This window comes from Protopterus annectens, chromosome 1.part0 (genome assembly GCF_019279795.1).
Source record: "Protopterus annectens isolate FY-2018-M chromosome 1.part0, PAN1.0, whole genome shotgun sequence".
NCBI classification, from domain to species: Eukaryota; Metazoa; Chordata; order Ceratodontiformes; family Protopteridae; genus Protopterus; species Protopterus annectens.
The window spans coordinates 297,965,294-297,990,726 of NC_056725.1; the positions used below are offsets into that span (position 1 = coordinate 297,965,294).

General features: G+C 39.5%; 1 protein-coding gene across 1 annotated transcript in view; it reads right to left on the reverse strand.

Annotated features, from left to right (window-relative positions):
- Window positions 1-25,073, reverse strand: part of PRKCE (protein kinase C epsilon) — a 3,007,622-nt gene extending 2,982,549 nt beyond the window's left edge. The window contains exon 1 of the mRNA XM_044059920.1: window positions 24,273-25,073. Within this exon, the coding sequence (XP_043915855.1) occupies window positions 24,273-24,620 (348 nt within the window). The 5' untranslated portion in view covers window positions 24,621-25,073. The remainder of the gene's footprint in view (window positions 1-24,272) is intronic.
- Window positions 25,074-25,433: the final 360 nt, after the last annotated feature.

Below are 25,433 nucleotides of genomic sequence, written 5' to 3' on the forward strand. Positions count from 1 at the left end.
CATTGAATCGCATCCAAAGTATTTCCGTCTGCACATTATCACAACACTTTAACACACTATACACACAGACAAGTGTGAATGCTACATATGAGAGACCTAGTAACAGCACACCGCTGCCTAGATAACAAAAAAATACAGAATAAAATGTGTTACTAAATACAAAAACAGCTATGCAGAGAGACTCTAACTCTTAATCTAGGCTGGTTACACATGAACAGCAAAAGGACAAGAAAGACTTGAGAGAATAAGTTATAGGTTTAAAAGTAAAGGACAGACATGACTATGCTTCTATATACACTGACCAAGTTACTTGTTGTTAAAGTTATGAACAAGAGGTTAAATTTCAACAACTCAGAAAACACTGAAAGGTATTCTAAGCAAATATATTTACATCAGCCTGGAGACATGGCTTTTAAGGATGAATCCCTCACAACAGCTCTGAATACCTGTGTTTGACTAACAGCATAGCTGCTGGTGGGACTAGACAGAAAAGGTAGGAAAGAAAGCAAGAGATACCAACCTAGTCATCCTGGGGGGGGGGGGTTGGTTCAGCTAGTCATCCTGGGGGGGTGTTGGCTCAGTTTGTTTGATGCATTAGTGAAACTTGCAGTAATGCAGGTATACTGTCCTCACCAATGAAACTGGTCAGCATGTGCTGCTTACATTCAGGGGTCAGCATGTGCAGAAGCATCCATGCACCCTGTGTGTGTAGCAACCATAAAACACTCAAGCCACTGTGGGTTGGGGTTAGCTGGGGGTCCCAATGAATGATGTACAGGTGAACACTCCCAGTTTGCTCAGCTCTCACCCTGGAGAACAAATAGGCGACAGGGCTATTACAGTCGGGGGAAAAAATTAGTCAACTGAGTGGCCAGAGGGGTGTAGTGCAGGATGGTCAGCAGAGGGATCAGGAAAATAAATACAGATACAAAAACAAGCACCCACTTCATTCTTCACTTCACCATTCCAGGTAATCCTTTCAGAAATGAAGTATGAGTATTTGCACAATGGTTTCTGATCAGTTTTTTGCTCATTTTAATACATTTTTGCTCATTTTAATACATTTTTCACAAGCATTATGCAAGTGTTTGATGTGCTTATGTCATTCAATGCGCAACTGTGAACAGCATCTGCAGTTCCACTGAATTTAACTTCATAATTTATTTATTTATATATTTGTTTGGCATTTGTTTAAGACTGACTGGGTACAAGACCCACTTTCCATGGAGGCCCAGGGAGAAAAGGTCCACAAATAACACAAAACAAATTAGACAGTTGGCAAAGAAAATACAAAAACAGTACAAAATCTTACAGAGATAATAGTGATACAATTTAGGCAAAGAGGTGAAAGTACAACAGGTACTTCAGACCAGTTAAACAGGTACAACAGAAAATGCAATCAGTATCAAATCTTTCATGGCTAATAGTGTTACAATAATATGCAGAGAGCTGACATTACCTAGGTGGGAAAGTTTTTCACTGCTGATGCATTTAACATCAAATATTAATTGCGTAATTAGTGATAAAATTTGACCTACAACTGGAGACTATGATCAATTTGTTCAACAAGTCTTGTGGTCAGTGATAACAGGACTGGCAAAATAAGAAATGGAGAGACTATGTATCAGTTTTCAATTGTAATGAAAGGGAACACAAAATGTCTAACCACATTACCACTGATCACAGCCAACATACATACATTTTGGCTGCAATCAGACTTTTTACTCTTTTTGACCCTGGTGGTATAACTTGAGTAACAGCTGCCAGGCACCCCTCAATGTTCTGAGCCCCAAATGTAGCACTACCCCCAGATTTTGAGGCTGATGGCAGGCAGAGAAGGGGTGCTGGAGATCAGTGTTAACCCAAAAATATCCCCCTGGATGGGACTACCCAACAGAGTGAGAAGAGAAAGTTGATAGTGTCCTGGAGAGGAAAAAGACCTGGTATCTGCTCGAAGAGAAAAATGCACCTGCAGTCATCACAGGGTATTGTGGGAATTGTACTGATTTTCTGTAAGTTCATAGGTAGGTACTAGGCTATTGGCCCTAGAGCCTATATAAGCCTAGTCAAAAAGGTACCCTGGCTTTCGTTTTCGAGTTTATCTATAATTCCAGAGTGGGGATGGTGCCAAAAGCCTTGGCGAGATCTATATAGGCTGTGTGAACCACCTTACCCTCATCTACGGCTTTGGTAACTGCTTCAAAGAAGTCTATCAGGTTTAGGAGACATGGATCTACCTTTTACAAACCAGAACTGGGTGGGGTCCAGAGTTTGGAGATTACCAATGTCTTTGTGTATAAGATCCATGATGATATGTTCCATGCCCTTGCAGACCAGGCTCGTTAGGCTAATGGGGTGATAGTTCCCTGGGTCCGTGGTGGCTCCCTCTTTGTGGAGTGGGATAACCGTTGCTGTGCGCCATTCAGTGGGCACAAAGCCTGAGGTAAGGCTATGATTGAACATGGTGCTTACGTGGGGTGCCAGTTCATTCTGCAGTTCGTGTAGAACGCAGCCGGGGATGTTGTCTGGTCCCATGGATGCTGTGTTCTTGGCTTTGGACAGTGTGGTTTTTACCTGTGCAGCTGTGATTACAGGAACTTTGCATTCTTCCAGCATAGAGATGGGTCCTTTAGGGGGTGAGAGGGGGGTAAAGTTAGCACTGAACCTATCTGCCAGGATGTTGGCAAAATCAGTTGGTTCTGTATATTTAGTGCCACTGTGCTGTAACTCAGAGCAGATCTGAGTGTTGCCATTGAGATTCTTAGAATCAGTGGCGATTTTGTTTTCGTAACTAGCTTTGGAGGATTTTGAGGGATCGCAGCTTCTTACTGAGGCTGAACAGGGAGTTCCTCCAATCATGGGATGTTTCTTTCTACTGTTGTAGAGTTTGTTTATGGCAGGGGACCACCAGATTAGCTTCCTTTTTTTTGGAGGATAGCATCTTGATTCTGTTAGGGATAGCACGATCCATGCACTCGTGTAAGTGCTTACAAAGTGCATCTGTATAGGATTCAGCAGTCGTACCTCTATTGTCTGTCTGCATGGGTATCGTGAAGTTTGCCACTTCTGTCTTAAGAAGCATGAAGTTGGCTTTGGAGAAATTTTTTACGGTGGTTTCCCTAATGGGGGTGGGATGTGGATCTCTAGGGTGATTAGCCTGTGGTCGGATCTGACCAACGAGGAATTGACCTCTGGTGTGGAACACCAGTCACCCATGTTGGCAATGACCAGGTCTAGGATATCACTGCCCCTGGTGGGGGTGTGGATAAGTTGATCCAAGGCATTGGAATTTATGAATTCCAGAAAACGTCAAGCAAAAGAGTTGGTACATAAGTAGTTTTCACAGTTAATGGTGGGGTAGTTGAAATGGTCCATTAATAGGGTGTTGGGTTGTACCCTAATATTTTCCAGTGTATCAAGAAATGAGTAGTGGGAATCCTGGGGCATAGTCTTGCCCAGAGTTAGTTGCACTTGGATAATCTCAGACGCATTATGCTGAGCAACTAGCCTGGAGGTGTGGATATCCTTAATGAATATGGACACGCCTCCACCTTTAGTGTTTCAGTCCAGGTTAGGTGGCCGAAAGGTGTGGTATGAATTATAGCCTCGTAATGCAGGGGTGCTCTCTGGAGCCTTGAACTAGGTATCTGTCACTGCACAGAAGTCGATGTTCTGCATTTTAAGGAGTGCCTCGAGTGAATGCATTTTGAGGTTTAGACTTCTAGCATTGAGTAGCATTACCCTCAGATTTTGCTTGCTTGTACCTGTTAAGGTGGTGAATTTGTCATTTGAACTTTGCCTAAAAAAGCCACTAGGGGTGGCAAGAGCCTTAGCCAATATCCAAAATCCCACGGGAGACAGGTGCAGGCCATCTTTGGCAAAGCATCGTGGTCTGTCGATCATGTCATCCCAGGCAGACAGATACTGGATCCCCTTAAATGCCACCAGAAGCTTAGCCAATTGTTGAAGTCAGTCATTTTGTCCTTGTACTGTGGTATCATTCTGGGTGATGGCAGGATGCTACTCAGGGCTAGGGTCATACCTGCCTGGGCTACAAGATCAGAGAGCTCTTCCATGTCTCTTTTCATGTAGTCCAGGGAGGTACGTCTCAGGTCATTCACACCAACATGGACAATGACAGAGTCATATTTGTACGTGTTGTGGAGTGACTTGAGTGCATGCGTTATGTGGCGGATCCTGGCACCCGACAGGCAGCTGACAGTAACTTTCTCCTTGTTTAGCATGGTGAGTGGAACATCAGTGTGCCTGACTACAAAGTCACCTATGACTAGTGTGTAGGTGTGTGCTCCGTGTTTCTATGCGTGTGTTTTGGTGGTGTAGGTTTCGAAGGACTATGTGATGAGTGTGGTGTGGTGCAAGTGTTTACCTTCTCCTCTTGACTGTCTAGCCCAGTCTTGGGTGAAGACAGCTTTGCTTCCAGTTTAAGTGCATCTCTCACAAATTGTAGTGCTGGGTGGTAGGAGGAGAGGGTTGTCTGTGTATATGAGGCAATTGCTGCATTGCCCCAAGATGCCCAGATTCATCAGGTAGACAGGAGAAAACACCGGGAGCTGACCCTTACACATGCCTGGATAGGTGCTTATTTATTAAGTATTAAAAACTGTTTTCCTCTAGACAAGTGAGGAAAGTTGAGTGCTGTAGTAATTTGTAGCTTATTTAGTGCTTACAATGAGTTCTGAACAAGTGCTGAGCTCAAAGAAACAGATTTTAGTGCTAAAACTAAAAAACTGGCTAGGAAAATTTGAACACCAGACTTTATGGTGCCGGGAATAGTTCAACCATAACTAAGCGGTGATGCATAAAGTGTGTATGTGTTTATATATATATATATATATATATATATATATATATATATATATATATATATATATATATATTTTTTTTTTTTTTTAAATATAACAGTAGCAAATGAGAAAACTGATTTAAACAAATTAACCAATAAAAAGCTAAAAACTGAGCCCCGTTCCAGCAGTCTTCAATCAGACAAATTTTAACTGCACACTCCTGCCACTAGGGTGCAGGGGAACCTTCTCAAAAAAAAAAAAAAAAGGATTGTCTGGATTAGTGCTCAAGTTATACAAACAAAGCTAGATTCAGCAGGTCTGAATTTAGTCTATGCTACAGCAAACAAGGCATACCAATTTCAGCAAGAAACAGTTCAAATAAGCACGCACAATAAGCCTTTAACCAGAAACTCCCAGCTCAGAAGGGCAGAATCTACCCTCTCCTCCCACAAGAGTGCAGACCACACCTTCTTAATGTAAAATAACTGGCCCAAAGCCCAAGTGCTTAAACCAGAACTAATACACTTTTAGAATAACAGACACTAAGCCTTCAATCAGCAACTCCCAACTTAGAAGGAAGTAAGCTATCTGTCCTGCCACAACTGTGCAGACCAAACCTTCTTAATGTAAAACAACTGGTCTGAAGCCCAAGTGCTTCAACCAAAGGTTTAGAATAATAGCTACAATTTAGTCAGGCTACTAACAAGCAGTAATAAATGCAGCAGAATAAATGCAATTAAGTACTTTTAAGAACAAGCAGCAAAAACAAAATAGAGTAGGAAGAAACACAAATAGAGTAAAAGCAGATGAATAAAGTGCAATTTTTTATAGAACAATAGAAAACGAGCAAACTGATTTAAACAAATTACCCAATTAACCAGTAAAAAAAGCTCAAAACTGAGCCCTGTTCCAGCAGTCTTCAATCAGACAAGTTCCAACTGCGCACTCCTGCCACTAGGGTGCAGGGGAACCTTCTCCAAAAGAGATGGCCTGGATTAGTGCTCAAGTTATACAAACAAAACTAGATTCAGGATGCCTGAATCTAGTCTATGCTACAGCAACCAATGCGCACCAATTTCAGAAAGAAACAGTTCAAATAAGCAGGCACAATAAGCCTTTAACCAGAAATTCCCAGCTCAGAAGGGCAGAATCTAGCATCTCCTCCCACAAGAGTGCAGACCACAAACCTTCTTAATGAAAAATAACTGGCCTGAAGCCGAAGTGCTTTATTCAGACGTAATACACTTTTAGAATAACAGACATTGAGCCTTCAATCAGTAATTCCCAACATAGAAGGATGTAAACTACCTGTCCTGCCACAACAGTGCAGACCACAAACCTTCTTAATGTAAAACAACTGGTCTGGAGCCTCTTAATGTAAAACAACTGGTCTGGAGCCCAAGTGCTTAAACCAAAAGGCTTAGAGTAACAGTTACAATTTAATCAGGCTACTACCAAACAGTAATAAATGGAGCAGAATAAATACAATTGAGTACTTTTAAGAAGAGGCAAAAGCAAAATAAAGTGCAATTTTGTTTTTAGTAACTTGCAAGGAGAGAGGAAGAAAAAATTCAAGGTTAAGAACCTAAATGGGTTGGCCTTCTCAAATGTTCTCTCTGTATTAAGTAGAGTGAACACCAGACTGGGAGGGGTGTCCCAGATCAAATTTACAGTAGAGGTGGGGAACTGCAAAGCCACCAACTACACCACCACAAGAATAGGGTGGGGGAAGGCTGAAAAAACAGTTTCAGGACAGATGAGAAACAGAAAACAATGATAGAAAATATATAAAATAACTTAGTCAGGCAGAATAAAGACAATGCAGAACTCTGAAACGTTAAAATGCCAAGAAATATACTTAATAATCAGTGATATATTTCCAGATTGTTTGAGTATCACACTGCAGACAGGACACCAGGAGTTTCCAACACTGTATTCAGGAATTTACAAACTACCAACAATTTCTGTATTGAACTGCAAAGGCAGCATTATTCTCTGTGTGCATCAGACTTTTTATTGGATCCTTCGTCCCACTAGCACACTCACACTACTTAAATGTGTGTGTGTGTGTGGGGGGGGGGGGGCAATGAGGTGAGTCCTACAGCAACCACTCCACCCTGGCCATCCTACATGCCCAGCAAATCCTTTCGAGTATTACCTTCTACCAAGACTATGATGAAAGATCTCATCACCATCAGTATGAACCCTCCCCCAACAATATGAACATGCCCATCTACCCTGCTGGCTCCATTAATCACTCAGGTCATTAATCGATCTCGGGTTGCATGAGTCTTAGTCAGGGTTTTATCCCGCTACACTACAGAATGGCACAGTCAGTCAGACTTTTGGGGTTAAATAATGCCTGTTATTGTATGCTTAAGAGGAAGATGTAGGATTATTATTAAACATACAAGAAATTAAGTGTTCTGTTAATTTTCCCATTTAATTTGAATTCAACACCTTGTACAGTCACCCACCTGCACATCAAATGACATCGTCTTGCCTATATTCATATGAGAAAAAAAAATCAGTACGGGTCAGGAAGTACAAATGAAATCAATTAATAATTTATCAGTCTTTTAACAAAGGGGGGGGGTCACAGCTCTCAATTTGTTTGTTCAAGAATCCAGGATAAGGCCAAACATAAAGTTGGGACAAAGGCCCAAAATCAGGGACAATTTTTTAAAAATTACTCTAATTCACCTAAAATGGTAATAAAACAACAGGTTTTGCATCAGCATGCATCTCCTGAACAGTACATATGAAACTAGTAATGTCTGGCATTACTGAATGACTGTAATCCTCAAAGATTTACCAGAAAATCAAGAATTTTATGAGTGACAGGGATAGACTATGAGGCAAAATCAGAGACATTCTGTACACTCAGGGGCAGTTGAGATGTATAAGGGGGAATAAAAAGTGGAGTAAGCTGTAAGAGTGTACTGCCACTCACATGTAGTGACTGCATTAAAAACATATTACTGGGCTTTCTTCAAATCTTTGCACATTATTATTGTTAAGGTGGGACATCTAACAGTGTGCACTAGATTTGGGCAGTGCCGACCAAACTTTCTGAACTGTGTCCTATTGGCAGACTTACACAATACATAGCAGGCTTACTCAGCAAGCACCAAACATTCTAGATTTTCCCACAGAACCATACTTAAACAGCGTACAATAATTTTATGAATCCTAACTACCCAGGAGAGAGACATGTGAAGGAGGCATACAGAGGTAAAAAGTCAAATGGAACTGCAAACAGCAACTACAAAACTTCACCGAGGCACAAGACAGGAAGTACAAAATACCTTTAGTATATACGGTATTTAGGAACACCTGATAATAGCAAAAACAAAAGAATCAAACACAAACATGTTAAGGCTAGCAGCATCCAAAGGCAGTGCAAACAGAATGTGAAGGTTTTTCATGTAAAAGATTTCTGTCCAGTCTCTAGAAGTCTTAAGAAGTTTCTACATCAACGAAACATGTTTATTTCTGATATTATTTTTAACTTGCGTTTGCAGTGCAATACAGAAATCGTTGTTACTTATGGGAAATCAGCACAATTCCCACAATACCTTGTGACGACTGCAGGTGCGTTTTTCTCTCCGAGCATCTTACTACATAAAATATTACATTTCACAGTAAGAGATAAAACACACAAAAAAAAAAAAGAACTTGTCCTTGGATTCTACTTTTTTACGCTTGGTCATATTTTTAAGGCCCTATGTATAGTCTGGAGAATGTTGGGTGACTACTTCAGAGTAAGCATGCAGAGCAACCACATAATATTACAGTTAACATGGTTTGTTATTTATATTTACACTCCATTTGTAGTCACTGCTAGGCAATACCCATTTACAGGGGATACATTTGCAGATAAGCTCCCTTGGTATAGTGAATTTTACAGTTCAGTGTACCACGAGATAACATGAACTACAAACTGGGCCTTCATGTGTACGCTTAGCAAAGGCATAGTAAAAACCATGGTGTTCCTTTACATAAACTAATTATATATATTGGGCTTGCCCACAGCACAAGAGAAACAAGTATCAGACATTGTTTAAAATTGTCTACTTGTGTTTGCTATAACACAAAATGGATAACTAACAATCAAGTATACCCACATGCAAGGAAAGGAAGTAATAGTAACTAAAGGTACAGGGGATGATACATAACAGAAATATACAGTACTACGCAGGACAGAAACGTCATGAAGACCAAAAGGAAACACACTGTACATAATATGAACAGACATGCTGGGTGAAACAAAAAAAGGTAGTTTATGTTAAGGGACGTTCACAGCAGCATGTTTAACTGTAGGGTACACACACTGGCTAAGTAAAAGTTTTTAGACAAAATGCATGAACATGTGTTACATAGGACTGCAGCAATGGTACAAGCAGAGCTCTGTTATTAAATGTGTGAAAGGAAAAAGTGACATTAATTGTACAACATTATAGTGAGATGAGGTATGTTTTTATTTAGGCTACAGCAAAATTTATTGGCGACGACTGTACATGGTGTGATTTAAAGACAGATTTACAAAGTGGAAGGATTTCTCACTCCTATAAAGTTCTACATCAGCTGACTTAATTTACCTTTTTCAAAAAATTGCCATCAGGGAAAAGCACATTTGTGTAAAAGTCTGTTTCAAGATATAGTCTCTAGTATTCTACATAACTGGACTCAAAACTGTAATTCAGTGCCAGTTAGTATCTATTTGTCCTACCATCTGTCAGTTCTCCAGTCAGTTTAAAACGTGTATCATTGCTACTGAGTTTGATAAGGGGCAGATGTAAAAGCATTAGAATTGCAATGTCCACTTGCTTTCAGCTGCACACAGGTATCGGATGGTGCACAGGGATCTCCTGTCTTGTGAACTACTACTGCAAAACTGTATATACTGGTTGCTGGCACATTACTATGACATTTAAATGTCCATAAATAGCCTTTGACTGAAAATAAAAATATATAATTTACTGTTACACCAAACATTTCATTGCTGGAAACGCTGTATCTGTTTGCTTCTATCTTGTTTAGTGTAACAGATCATTGCCCAAAATGGGCCCATGTGTGCCAGACCACTTAAAAATAACAAAAAGAAGCAGGGAGAGAGAATTAGGCCAAAACCAAACTAATACAGAATTTCAGTTTAAAATGAGAGCAGTTTACACTGTGACAAGGTGCACATGTTACAGAAAATAAAAGGTGCCGGAGATTACTTGTCCAGGTAAGACTGAGAAGCGTACAGGCGGGGAAGAGACTGAAAAGGAAGCTGCAGTCTTGGTAGTGCAGTTGTAACTATGACAAAAAATAAATCCTTGGGGAATCCCAAGGAAAAGTGACAGAAAGTTCTCCAAGGCAGCAAGTGAGTTAAGTGGGAGGATGACAGCTGCGGGTGTGACAGGAAGAAGTTGTATTCTGTGTCAAATGAAGACCCAGGAGTGGGAGTGAATGTAAAATAAATAAAGGCAAAATGTGAAGTCACACCCTTTTTCTTCCTCCTTTTGTAGTCACTGCAACACAGACTCAAATGAATCAGGCAGAAGACAGCAGCAAATCAAATAAACTCAAAGGCTGGCTGGTTGTCACTCTCCCTCAAAATCCCTGTCATTTCTTTGGGTATTTGTGCGACCTAGCCTGTGTTTTTTTCTGTTTGCAAATGCAATTCTCATGTTCAAAGAATGACAACTGTGGTGAAGTGAATGATAATAGGAACAGACTAATTTTGCATAATTCTTTTAGAGTAACAGAACAGCACAGCACTGACAATGTAACAGGAAGATCTCAGGAATTCAGGATAATGGCAACAGTACTACAAAAAAGTGAAATGGGCCACGGGAATATAAAAAGTTAAGGATTCGCACAGTAAATTGAGAGCAGCCTATCAAAAAAGAGAAGTAGCGAAATGTACTGGCAGCAGTGGTATGTTTGTTGAAGGAGTGGCAACTGAACAAAGAACCCCTCATAAAAGAAGATTTAACACTGCCCTATAGCCAATATAAACAACACGATCAATGTAAACCTCTGCCGAAACAACGTGAGAAACAGGCAAAATATAACAAAAAGGGCAACATATAGGAAGGGAAGACACATGCAATCTGTTGCCATAAGAGAAGTCAAACTCGTTTCCAACCACTCTACAGCATTACAAGAGCACGGTTACAGCATTAAATGGTTTTAACTCTGGAGCAGTGTAAACAGCACTGCAAAAATAATGTTTTAGTCCATAAGGCTGGTCACTTCCTGACCTTATCTAACTGGCATAAAGGTATAAAGCCCAGACTATAACCCACATGTCCACAGTCATCCCCAGTCCTCAACACTTGCTACCAGCAGGGGTGAATGGACTTTGGGGGGGGGGTGAATATGCCAAAAGAGTGAAGAAAGAAGGCAGTTTGATGGTCAATTAGAGACTGAAACAAAAAGTTCCAAGATTTAGCTGGTAATCAGGACTATCTGATACTCATAGGTTCCTAGTTATATACTAGACTAATGCCCACGAGGGCCTTTATTAGACTAGCCATGCAGTCTAACCCAACTGTGTCCTATTTATTAGGAGGGGCTACTTTAGTTAATGTGGGGGTGGTATGTTAGATTAGGCATTACTGACTGTGCCTGTGTATCAGAGACCTCGGGTGAATTTCCAGTTACCTATCCACTGGTCAAGGTTAAACCTAAATAGGGTTAGGGATGGACTCTGCTTCACACAGATGGAAAGCCTTTTCCAGAGCATGGGATTCTCTGAGACACACATCTGCCTTGCTAACATGTCTTATTTATGTTACAAGCAAAATTTAAATCCTTGGATCTAGTCATTCTGATGCCATTCATTTTGCAGATATGCAAAAGGTCCATCAGAGGTGGATCCCGGTTTTAACCTAGAGTTCAATGGCTTAGTGTTGAGGACATCAGGACCCAGTGCTTCTCCAGTGATGAGGATATCAGGACGCGGTGCTCCTCCAGTGTTGAGGATATCAGGACCCAGTGCTTCTCCGGTGATAGGAATTACCAGATCAGAGAATGAACTTTTATTTATTTATTGCTTTTTTTGGCTTCCCATCATAGTATTGAAGGGGTCTGGGAGAGGCACCTGGCACCAACTACACCAGCTATGATTCTGCTTGGTACACACATCCTTCTTCTATTCAAATGACTGGTGGTAACACTAGGTCTGCCAGAAATCCTTCCTACTCCCAAAATATACCTAGATTCATATGAACAAATCTTAGCTTAGGAGTCAATGAATCAAAGTCTAGCTTCTAACCCTTCGGCTTTCAGCAGAAGACAGACTTTGACCTCCCTCCTTTTCAGAGTAACCTCAGAAGAACTCCCTCCCCAAATGGCCACTTGGAACAGGAAAGCAATAGTCACTGCTTGACAAATGACGTGATTTTTTTCAAAAGGCACAAGGCCTTGTATCTGACTTGATTTCTTTATACAGTTATTCTCTGAATACCTACTTTTTCCAGTTTTGGATCATGCAGAGTCAAAGTTTATCCCAGCACTCAATGAGCACAAGGCAGGAATCCTGGGCATAATGCCAGTCTATCATGTGTCACACACGAACACACCTTATGACATGCACATCTATATGCAATTTGGAAGAGTAATGTCTAATATTGATGATCCGCTGAGTCACTTTAACTAAAAGGTTAATTATACATATATTTTCAGGTCAGTTTGGGACTCTAATGGTGATACTGGTAAGGAATCACTTCAATTCCAATTATCTGTACTGTGTTACTTATCAACAACATTATGTAAGTAAACCACATTTAACATTGTTACACTGCTATATATATATATATATATATATATATATATATATAGAGAGAGAGAGAGAAGAAAAACTGATAAAAAGAATTAAAAAAAATCATATAATTAAAAGGAAAAATAAAACAATTCAACAAACATGGAGATAAATCAGCAAGCTATCTCTAACCACCAAGCAAGTGCTTCAAGTACAGCCCAGCCAAAAAAAAAATGTCCTCAACCAAGGCCCAGCTCTAGTGGCCTTAGTGTCTGTAAGATCACATGAAAGGTACATATTCTGTGGAACATTATTTTAGAGGTGACAGTACTATGAAGTAAATGCTCTGTCACCATGTAAGCCTTTCTGCAGAACATAACCAGAGGAATACATTTAGCTAGTAAGGCACTTAAGCCATTGTTTGATAAAGGAATGTTACAGAATTATTTTGTAGTATCACACTCACATGAATATTTAAGACAGAATTCAGCTGGTGTGCGTTACAAAAGAAAGCTACTGAGGAAAAGGACAACAGAGTAGGACAGTGATCCTAGACAGCTTTTTACGTTTGTATCCAAATGTGTGTTAGTTTTCTAACCAGGAGCTAAAACTCAGTCAATGGAGGTGGAAACCCATCTGAGATTTTTTTCACTGAAGAGCAATACATTCACTTTAGAAGAATTCACTTAAACTTTGCCATACAACAGGCAGTGCTTCAAAGTAAGGAAGGGTGCTTGCAATTGTACAGCAAGTTATTTTCCAGTTCAGCAAAACTTAGAGCAAGGCCCATTTAGCATGTTGGGCAGTTTAGATCTTCCTACAGTGTGTCCGTGTGCTACTCACACAGACGGAGTACTGAAACAAATAAAGTTGTTATGTTGCAGGAGCAACAGGCAATGACAAAACGACTCCGCCACCTCATGTCCTGAAGAACGCAGTGATAATGTTGATGAGTACAAAGTACTGCTGTCCTACAAGACAAACTGAACAGGACAGAATTCAATGAATCAAGCCCTTCTTAGACTAAGACAGTCGGCTACAACTACCACATCCTGATTTGTAGATCCCAACATACAACCTGTGATACTACTTATGCAAATATATTCAAAGATCCTCCTTGAACCCCTCATGTCCTAGAATGCATGCTAACAGCTGAAGTGAAACACTAACTGTGAGAACCCAATCTCTTCTATGATCCTAGCTCCAACACTAAGAAGGAAGACAAGCCTATACTGACTGCCCCCAGAATGTCTATCATAATTACTTTGATAAAAGATGCTGATGTTCTCTAACATCGTCTGCAAAAATAAATATACACCCAAAGTACTTACAATGGCCTCACCTTTGCAAAATGCGAGTTGCGGACATTTCATGGGGAGACCACAAAGCAAATTTGCATTAGCCATTTACTTGGATTGCCTCATCACCATGCAGCTCAGGCAGTGAGACCCCCACCCCCAAGCTGACGTTCCCATTAGCGGAAAACCTCAGCTGTACGGCAACCTACGAATCAGAAAAATTTAGAAAAGTGGTACCTGAAGGAACATGAAGCCAGTCATGTTAAGACAACCCACCCATACCATCTTACTGATACATGCTAACCACAGCCCTGGCCCTGTCCCACACCTTACCTTAGAAGAACCCTTTTGCAAGACTACTGCTATTCAGTCAAATCAAGTGCGAATGTATGGTGGGGTTCTGGTTAGCAAACTGCAAAAGGAAACCATTTCGCTCTAACCACCAAGCAACTGCTTCAAGTAGAGCCAAGCCAAAAAATGTTCTCAACCGATGTCCTGCTCTACTGGTCTCAGATGTGTTCAGAAAGCTCTCACCTGAAAGGTGCATTTCTTTATTTTAAGGTACATTTAGATGAGATGTGATTTAGATAATCAACAACTCACCAAAAAAAAAAAAAAAGTATGGTTTAGATAAATAATAAATACACACACATATATATATATATATATATATATATATATATATATATATATATATATATATATAGACAGATACAGCTAGATATACACATATACACACACACATTATATATATGTATATATATATTTATATATATATATATATATATATATATATATATATATATATACACACACACACACACACACACACACACACACACACACACACACATATATATATAGGTCTGCTGTATATATTCGAAAACTCACTTCTTCGAATATAAACAGTAGACCCGTGGTTACGCGAAAGTGCACTTCTGCGAACAACGGTTCAACAAACCGATAAAGAACACAGTAACATTGTTTTTGCAGGGGGGGGCAAGCCCCCTTGCACCCCTCATGTGGCGGGCTGTCCCACACACACCCTACTTAAATATACCAATTCCATTTCCCTACTATAGTGTACTTCGGCATCTGTGTTCCTTAACGGTTCATTGCACGTTCGTGTAACCAAGAATTATATATATATATATATATATATATATATATATATATATATATATGTATACATACATACATACATATACACACACACACACACACACACACATTTATAAAACAAGTTATAGCAATCAAACCTGTTAAGGCCGACTAGGTCATTTATTTAATTTCATCTATTTGTTGACCAGGAAAGCCCACTGGAAACACTGCGCTTTTTCAAGAGCAATGTGGGAGTACTGTGTGGTTAACTGACTTGCTCAGAGTCACACTAAAGGCCAAAGAAGGTGGAGAGAATCAAACCCTGTGCCTAAGTGGCTTACTAACAGCTCAAAGTATTAATCCCCTGAGCTAACAACCAGAAAGGTCAAAATCAACTGACCCCTAACACACACACAAGCTTTATACAATGGTGCAACAAGCACATTTTTCTATGACGTAGGCACCACCTCTGTATTTCCTATTCAAGCAAGAGCAAAAAAACAATAACATCTGACACATTACAGTTGTTACTAGCAGACAAAAGAAGCAACTACGTTATACAGAGGCTGAAAGCCTTACTTCCTCGATACAACTCAAAGATGAAAGAGATGCAATAAGTCAGTGAGACTGTTGCAGTCTCTCCCACAAATTGCTGCAGAGAAGCAAGACACTGGATAAAAAGGTAATGTGGATGCAGACTTCCTCAGCGTTTCTCTCTGTTATGCAATTACTATCTACAGTGAAAGTTGCAGAGTTCAAAAGAATGTAGCAGCAGGCGCAAGATGGCTTTTGTAATGTCGAAGTTTTAGGGTGCATTATGCTACAGGTCTATGGCTCATAGGCTTAACACTGCTTACCATGACACAGAAACAACATTTAATCTGTCAACAGTTCATCACAGGTGCTTTAACTGCCTACAGAACCTATGTACCAACAGAACAGCAAGGGGAATTGTAGGCCTACACAAGTGGTATGACCTCAGGAATAAATTACTTCAACTCACTGTTTTTAACTATGTACATCATAAAAAAAGAAATATTAAAATATGCAACAGGGTGAAAAAAATCAATGACTTCAGCAGTTGAGGCACACACACACATGTATATTTGTGTGTGTGTATATGTATATATATATATATATATATATATATATATATATATATATATATATATATACATACATAAACACACACACACACACACACACACACACACATATATATATGCATGCATACATGTGTATATATACATATATTTACATAGGTTGTGCGTTAGGCCCGGCAAGCCAGCACGTAAAAATCTACTGCCAATCATTAGCGGACCGGAGTTCCGCTGTGGCAACCCCTAACCGGGAAAAGCCGAAAGACAAAAACAAACAAACCCACACACACACACATATATATATGCATGTATACATATGTGTGTGTGTGTATGTATATATACAGATGTATTTATATATATATATATATATATATATATATATATATATATATACACACACACACACACACACGTGTATAGTTTTTACTTTCTCAAGACTTAACAACTCTTGCAACTGTAAAAGAACACGACATACTGAGGGGAGGGAAACAGGATGTTTCACTTGAAGGAGTTTTAGTTTGCACTTTGGATGGTGTATGAAATATTTTAAAAGCAAAACTTTTATCATCAAAGTGATTTGTGTTACACATTTTCCATTTGCCGGTTGTGTGATTAACAGCTTTGAGGTAGCAGAGAAAGAAGACAGACAATGACTGCTGAAATACTGTCACTTGTGTCCAAAAAGAAAGAGTAAATAAATGGTGGTGCCACTATACATAGCTTAGTGATTGAAATATGTTTTTACAAATACCCATTAAATATAATGTTAAACAGTTCAGATGTTATGACTCATGTTGAAAATGTCCCCACTTATCTAAAAGACATTCAGCTGTACTCATCTATGAGCATATTCTCCTTTTTAGCTCTTATTAGCGGACTGCACTTTGTATAGGTCCATCAACACAAACACACTCTGGGTAGCAGAAGACAAGTTATGCCGTGGAGATATTGTATCAAGAGGAAAGGTTTGTGAAGAAAATGGAATGTCGTGGTAATGAATGGAAAACAGACACTGAGAACAAAATAGTAAGATAATACAGAGGCAGGGTTGTTTTGCACAATTTAATATAAGAGCCTTCTTTTGAAAATCCATAATTACATATTAGTACAAAAGTTAATATAATATATATATATATATATATATATATATATATAACAGTGCAAAAGTTAAGACTATCTCTATCTTTGACAACAATCGGACAAGGGATGTAGAGCTAAGAAGACTGCTTCAGACCGACAGTACCTAATCTATGCTATGCATAGGAATACAGAAGTGAAATACATGTTTTTAATACCTTGGTGTTTTAATTGCTGTTCAAAGGCTATGTAAATAAGCCTCACAACCTACAAAAAGTCAGTCTGCAGTTCAACAAGATACTATGATTTTCTGCATCAATAATCTAAGAGCAGAGATAAACTGAGACAAATTCACAAAATCTTACTGATATTCTAATAGCATTATCCCTAAAAAATTTGCTCACTATAATATTTCCTTCAAGCTCTTGCCACAGAGGAACTGGATGTACCTTTTACAAGTACACTTTGAATAAATTGCAAAAATGGATAGGAATCTCTACTCCAAAGTTAAAACCATTTAACACAGCAACCACATTTTTAACTGATTACAGTAATCCATTATAAAATGCCTAAACATATAGTGTTCATCACATGGCAGAATACAATGCCAGAATATAAACAATATTATACAGGTTTCGTTATTAATGCCTGCAGTTATGCTCACTGTAACCTCGCAGTGAAAACATTTTCTGCACTTTTATACAATACATTATAATGTAGTGATAATTGTTTGCATAACTATGACTGCCTTTGGCTTAAGCTGTAACAGGAAAGGGGTTAAGGTGCAGTGCAGTCCACCAACCTGGCAAATGAACAAACCAACAATTAAAGGTATTAACTCCTATTTTTGTCTTTTCTTACACTGTTTTGTACTGGAATGACTAGTTAAGGCATACAGGCCTTTCCTGCAAAAGGGAATTCATCAGAAAGCTGAACTCTACACAACTACCCAATTACCAAATACAAACAACAACTATCACCATCCAAGGAGGAAACAGATTATCAAAACAACCAGCCCCATTTCAGTGAAGCTGAATTATTAACTCCCAGAACAGCAGATGCACCCTGCTCACCCACCCCAACCCACGTACACACTCAAATTCTAGTGTGGAAGTCCTAGTCCTTCTCTCCAGCGTACAGCAGATTGCTGCAAGCATGAAAGTCAAGACTCCATTCCCAGTTACAATTAAACTTGCATGTACACACTTTTATGATTTCTGCCAGCTAAAGCAGAAACCCCAGCATTTATAATGATATCCAGTTCTGCGAACTCTGTCATCATCACAGCGTGTGGGCTTATGCAGGCATCTACTGCTATACTTCTGTACCTATCTTAATTGCACTCACAGCTTAGACAAAAGCACCATTACTCATCACGGGGGACTTCATCTCCTTGATCTGACGTTACGCTAGCAGCAGAACTCAGTCTCCAGTAAAAGGCACTGGAATCATGCACACCTCTTTTTGGAAGTACCAGTCTGTTTGAACAGCACAAAGAGTTGTGTTTAGTGACGCTGGCTGAGGCATACTCCTCTGTCCTAGGTTTCACATGTACTGTTTGAAATGCCATCCCTTCCTAGTATTGGGATAGCAATGGTGCTATCCTTATTGACCTCTTTCCTTTGCATTTGATGACTTTCTTCTTCAACTCAAAATTATGCATGTAGAAAACCACCAACTACACACGATAATTAAAGTACAAGCATTTTCAGTCAATGGCATATTCTAGTGTTTTAATTTCAAAAACAAATAGAAAACCACACATACAACATTCATTTTAAAATACTACATAGGAGAGATGCACTACTTGATTCGGTTGCTGTGATACCAAGGAACCATTTGATTGAGCTTATGCATACGTACAGATTGTGCTTTCCAAAATGTAGTTCTTGCGTGCTTTCCAAAATGTAGTAATGTAGTTCCTGCGTGCTTTCCAAAATGTAGTTCCTGCAAGCCTATGTGCATGCATAAGACACACACACAAACTGCTACTCAGCACCACTAATTCAGGGTTATGACCATGTGCTGGGGGTAGGAATGTTGTGCACATCAGTCTACTAAGACTCCATCAGAGGCTGCAGCACTGAAGCAAGTGTGAGAGTTAATTCCACCCCCATACACCCTTTCACACCCTTCCTACCTCACAAGACGCGTCCAAATGCCATAGTTTACAATATGCTCTCTATTTTTGCTAGAACTCTATTGTCCCTACTGCCCTAAATTATGACAATGATGCCAGTAATCTAAAACACTGCATCTGGCTGGTTTCAAAAAATCTTGCATGGTTCACTTTGCAATGAACAACCTTTCAATACATTTATCCAAGGCATTGTTTCCATTACTTTTGTTGCATTCTCCCAGTAGCATACACAAACACAGCAAACTATGCTACCCTTCACATACATAGATATAGCCAAAGATGGCAGCAAATACTGGTTCATCACAGTGGTTATACCTTGAATACCATGCAGTCATCTATAAATGTGACAACTCTTAGATTAATCTTCATCTCTCAAAAGGGGCATGTTCCCCTACATGCTATTTGCATTTATTTATGTCTGCCATTTAACAAATGAAACATTTCCCAGGTTATAGCTACACGTAATCTGTACTGTTATGCATTATTCCTAATTAATCAAAATTACACCCTGCAATATACTCACTGAATGTGGTTTGAACTTATAGTACAGAATTTGCTTTTATGTGGTAAACGGCCGTAGAAAAAAATGAATTCTTTAGTGCAGTGTAGCAGGTAAAACCTGTCATTCCACAGCATCTCTATATTGCTTTTGCTCAGAGAATCATTAAGAAGGAATTCTGGATCATTCACATGGGTACCTACCTGTTCTACAACTGCATATACTGCTAATTTGTGCTAAAATGAACTCTTGAAATGGATTCTGTATAACCACACTCCAGTCAATTTTGTAATCGACAAATTCAGAACCAGAAAGGACTTGTGACAGTTTCTTAGAAGCTATAAGCAGTGTCCCATGTATGTCATGCATCAGGTGCTCTGCTATTTCATTTATGAACTATGTTAAATAGTTATGTAGTGTATGTTTGTCTTGGTTTAAGCTCCAGGTCTATATAAAAGTCACCCATCCTTTAACATTAGCACAAAAGGTTCAAGATTACAACTCTACCTCTTGGCAACAGTGCATGGGACTGCAGCAAGCAATATTGTTAGCAAGCTACAAAAAGAAGAGCTTTGTGTTATTCGGCCAGTAACTACAAAGTCTACTGAGTATACTACAGATCCAGTCTTCAAGTGCAGTAAACACAAGCACAGGAGGTACTTTGGAAAAGCTGCTGCATTTCTTATCACTTTTGCAAAATGTTATGAAATGTTGTTATCATGTCTACAGTATAACCATATGGCGAGCTACTGCCCAGTGAGGAAAAGCATCCAAAAACATACTTTTCCCAGCTCACCCCCCCCTGATGCTCAGAATGCTCCTTGGCTCATTCCTCAGCACATGCTAATGGAACAAGAAGCGCTAATCAGCTACTGCTGTGCCAAATGGTTGTTCCTTCAGTGTGTCTTTTGTTTTATGGATGCAAAAAGTGACTAATGATTTATTCCTTCTAGAATAATTCAACTGAAGCACTGCACAAAGAGGTCAAAAAAGAGAGAGAAATTAGAAATGCAGCTATATAAAAAAAATCAGGCTAGCCGAAAGTCAGCTTGAAGCTAAAAATTAATTTAATGAAATCTCCCTCTGTGACTCCATGCAAGTGATTTTATATTAAGTCTTCATAATGTAACTATGTACAAGTCTGTGTTGCTTTAAAAGGGAGAAGACAAGAATGGCCTTTAGATAGTGTGATACTACGAAGGATATTTAAACGAATGTAAATAACAAGAATAGTATCTGATGAAGCCCTGTAGGTCACAAGACGAACGCACTCATCTTTAATAAAGAATTTTTGTTGCAGTTCCTGAAGTGGTTCTTTGCGTTCTTCTGTGGATTTTACTACTCCATGCAAGTGGCCAAAAATGTATCAGTCACTTTTTTTTTGTAATTTTACAGTGGTTACACCCCAAATTATCAATATACCCAAAAACTGTAATCATTATGAAAGTGAAACAGACACTTACGCTATGAACACAGACAATACAACTGAGCAGTGACTAGTACTATCAAGTCAGCACGAGGAGAACAGGGCACTCAAAAAGGCTGACTGCTACAGAGGGAAATGCTGTCCTTTTTCTAGATTAGTGCTACCAGGAAATGCTGTCCTTTTTCTAGATTAGTGCTACCAGGAAAAAAAATGGGAAAACGTGATGGAATGGATCACATGACCCTACTAAGGCTTTCCCCAAGTCTGTTACATGTGCTGCTGTTAGATGATGTGATTGAAGAATGGCAGGACATGATACCACTGCTACGGCAGAAAAAAGGTAAGCAAAGAGCTTCACATTTTGTACCGAATGCTGCATCCTAGCATGCTCCTTCTGTATTAGGTACACTGCAAAAATTCTCAAACATACAACCACATCTTGACGACTCTGCCATGTTTTCAGCCTGAAATGAGAATTTTTTTTCTAATAAAAGCAAACATTACTTTCAAAATCATGTTAGTTATACATTTATGTTTATAACAATCTGATTAGCCATTTCACATTCAAATTTAAAGTAAAACTGCACTTAAAATTAAGTAAATCCGCATAAACAAACAACAAATTTGTTTACATTACACTGTAATGTTATCATTCAAATTTATGCTCTAGATACCAACACCTCTGTTTACCAATTAAAGGTTCAAAGCAAAAATGTAATACAGTGAGAATTTGTGCATATGCACTATTCCTTATTACAAATCAGTAGTACATGTTACCTTTCCTAAGTACACAGTTCAGAAAACAAACTAGTCAAAGATCTGTATAGGATTGCACTGTATGAAGTACTACAGCTCTATATAAAATAATTTAACATAGTATATTTGACATATGCTGGGGTTGTGTTTTTTTTTTACTACCCTTTGTGGTTCAGGATTATTCCTTTTTCACCATACACAATCTCAGTATTTTGGGGCTTTCCTTCAAACCTAAAGCTCAACAGCCCCCCCCCCCCCAACATCAAAGTAAGCACTACATTACAGGCCACAACGACCTAGTGCAACTACATTACAAGCAGATATGACATTATCAACTACCATTCCTCCATTTTGAAAAATCATGCCTAACATTTTCTTGACCCTTAGCTCTTGGAGAATATGTATGCCTGTTATCATTTTCAAACCAACTCCCACTCCACCTCAAAGAAAGACAGTAACTTGGACAGACATTATACCTTTTTCTACCTCAACCAACAAACCTACTAAACATGTTCTGTGCAGCCAAGCCACTTCTGATGCCAACAGAAACAGTGCCACAGCACTTCTCATTTCCAAGGCAGCCTCAGTGGACTGGGGTTTATTATCAAAGTTGCCAGCTCTATGCATGAATACAGACATCCAACCACAAGAGACCCAAATTAAGAAGCAAGTTCAATAATATTGTCATTCTATTATCAGTAACAGGCAGACATAGGAAGCCACTTTCATAAGCTATACGCCCTGCTACACTTAAATGCATTGTGCTAGAGTCAGTTAATGCACAGCTTTGCTCTCTGTTGATTCTGACACAACCCTTACTAAAATATTTGCATAGTGGTTACTATCTGGACAACCACAGTCATTTCCAATGTTAAAACCATACAAATTCTGCAAAAGAGGACCTGTGCAATTTTGCTACACAGCGTAACTGCTAATCACTTTTCCTACACAAATCTGGTAGTACAGAAACTTAGTTCTACAATTGGGCTAATATTACAAGTTCATAGATCTGTTACAGTTCCAACATCAGCCAGCTGCACAACTGTTAAGGTTGTGACATTTGACTAGTTCACAGTTGTCATTTCCCTGGCATCATCTACCAACTACCAATGAGTAACATACTACTACCTACAAATGTATGATCTTGCTGCTGTTCTCCGGAAACAAACTTAGTTACACTTAAATGGACTTTATGAACCTGTGGTCAGTTTGGCTACTGGCTGTCAAACAAGCTGTCTGACTCACACATGTGACGGTCATTTTATTTCAAAATATCCTAATTTGATCTGTACATAAACATCCAAACTGACAAATATTTTTAACAAATATATTTTTCCATCTGGCAACTACTGGAATCATAAAGAGATCCTACCTATGTTATAAATATCCTGTTTACTCTTAAAATTGGAGGAAGATGGATACAGAGTGTGACTCCTACCAAATATAAAAACATGAATTATTATACATTATTCAGCAATAAAACCAAACTCACTATCTGGCCTATACACTATAAATCTTGGAATATATGCAGAAATAAGTAAACATGAGAAAGCATGTCCACTCCAACCCAGCAGGGCTGTGATTCTGGCCAAAGTCCATGCTTAATGTAATAAGCAGTGCAGTCAGATCAGATTAAGACCAAAGTCAAGCACAGTAGTCAGAACAAATCATGTCATCAGTCTCCAGAGAAAATAGTTTTAATTTATGAGAACAGTGTAATATAACCTCATGGCAATCCTTCAACCTTCTGCTGTCTAGGAAAGTAATGCTTCTCCCCAGCTGTCTTACTGCCCAGCATACACACAGAAGCATAAAGGCTCACATGCACTTTGTGTGTCTCTAAAGGTAACAGTTCTAATTTTTAGTTAACTGTCATCCTCCTGCAAGATCTAGCTACATTCTAAGGATACCAGTCATATCTGTGCTAGCACCAGTACACCCTGTGCCCTCCTTACATCCATCCAGGAGAACCAATAAGGACATACCTTCTTCTCCATTTCTGGGCCAGAAAAGGTATTTTCAATTTTTATATCAGCTTAGATACACACAAGGGATAAGGTACAGTTACATGTCAAGAAATCATGCAACATAACTTTGCAATTGTTGTGGCTGCAGTACAGCTGGGCTGTGCCCACCCTCCAGTCAGTCACACACACACACACAGAGTGGACAGTAGGTTCCAGCTAACAGCTGTACCAATTTTAGTGCAGTAAACCATGTGGGGTACGGAAAGAAAAATCTGATAGGAATCCCGAGTTCCTCCTCACGCAGAGGAAGAGAAGGAGAGACCCAAACATAGTAGAGCTCAGCTTACCCAGTCCTCATAGTGGCGGCTACCGTTCTGCAGCAGGTCTTCAAACTGGATAGTGCAGTTGGCCACAAAGTCATCATAGCCGATTGGGGCATCATGAAAAACTGCTAGCTCTATCTTCCTGCCATTGCAGACATCAGTGACAAACTCATCATTCCAGGAGGGGCTGTTTGTCTTCTGCCTGGTGGAGGTTTGTCCAATGCGGGAGTCATCTACGTTGAGTGCAATATAAGGGTCAAGGAGGAAGGTTTGTGGCCGTGAGCCCACTGCATGCCGCAAAGACCAAGCAGTGGGTTTCAGGTCCAGTGCCTCCCTGATTCGGATCTTTAACATACCATTAAAAACCACCATGATGCTGCAGAGTTTACAGTCTATGTCAGATAAAAATGCAAAAAAGATGGCAGTGATGGTGATGAGGAAAGGTCCTGCAGTGAGAGGCGTGTGTGGAGGTATTACCCCTGGAATGTCAGATTCACTGAATGTGGTTGGGTGGATTATATCCCAATGTCTCTGCAGTTGCTAGTCCATTAGTTATTTATTTAGTCTTTGCTCTTGCGACACCCAGTGAGTGATAATGCCGCTTGCTGGATTTCTAACGGAAAAACAAGAGACGTCTGCTCACAACCCGATGCAAGCCAAAACCATTAATCCTTCATACAGCAGTTATTGGCAGGAAGAAGATGCTTCTGCCCTTTTCTTCCCCGTCTGTTAACCGAAGAAGATGTATTAGTACGAGGAGTTACCTGATTCCGATTCTAAATGAGCAGTCACAACCCAGATGAAAAACTCGGTCTGCCTTATCGGTGTAATGTAGTCTTAGTACCCCACGGATGCGCAGTAGCAAACCCCGCCCACTGCCACTACCTGACCACTCCCTAAAGTGACGCGAGTCTGCGTGATGAATATTCACAATACGTAAACAATATTTATGAGATCGTCTTGACGCGCTTGGTCATGAGTTGAAAAGGACAGATTGCGGTATTCTGGTTTTATTTTATCTGAAATGTATTCTAAGTGAATGCTTGTAGTATTAATCCAGGTGCTGTGGGTAAAGGTGGGATCCAGGAACTATTTTTGAGGATAAGAAATGCTACTTTGTTGGCAGTTGTTGAGTTTGTTATAGCATTACAGAATTCGACTCCTGATTTGTAACAGTGTATGCCA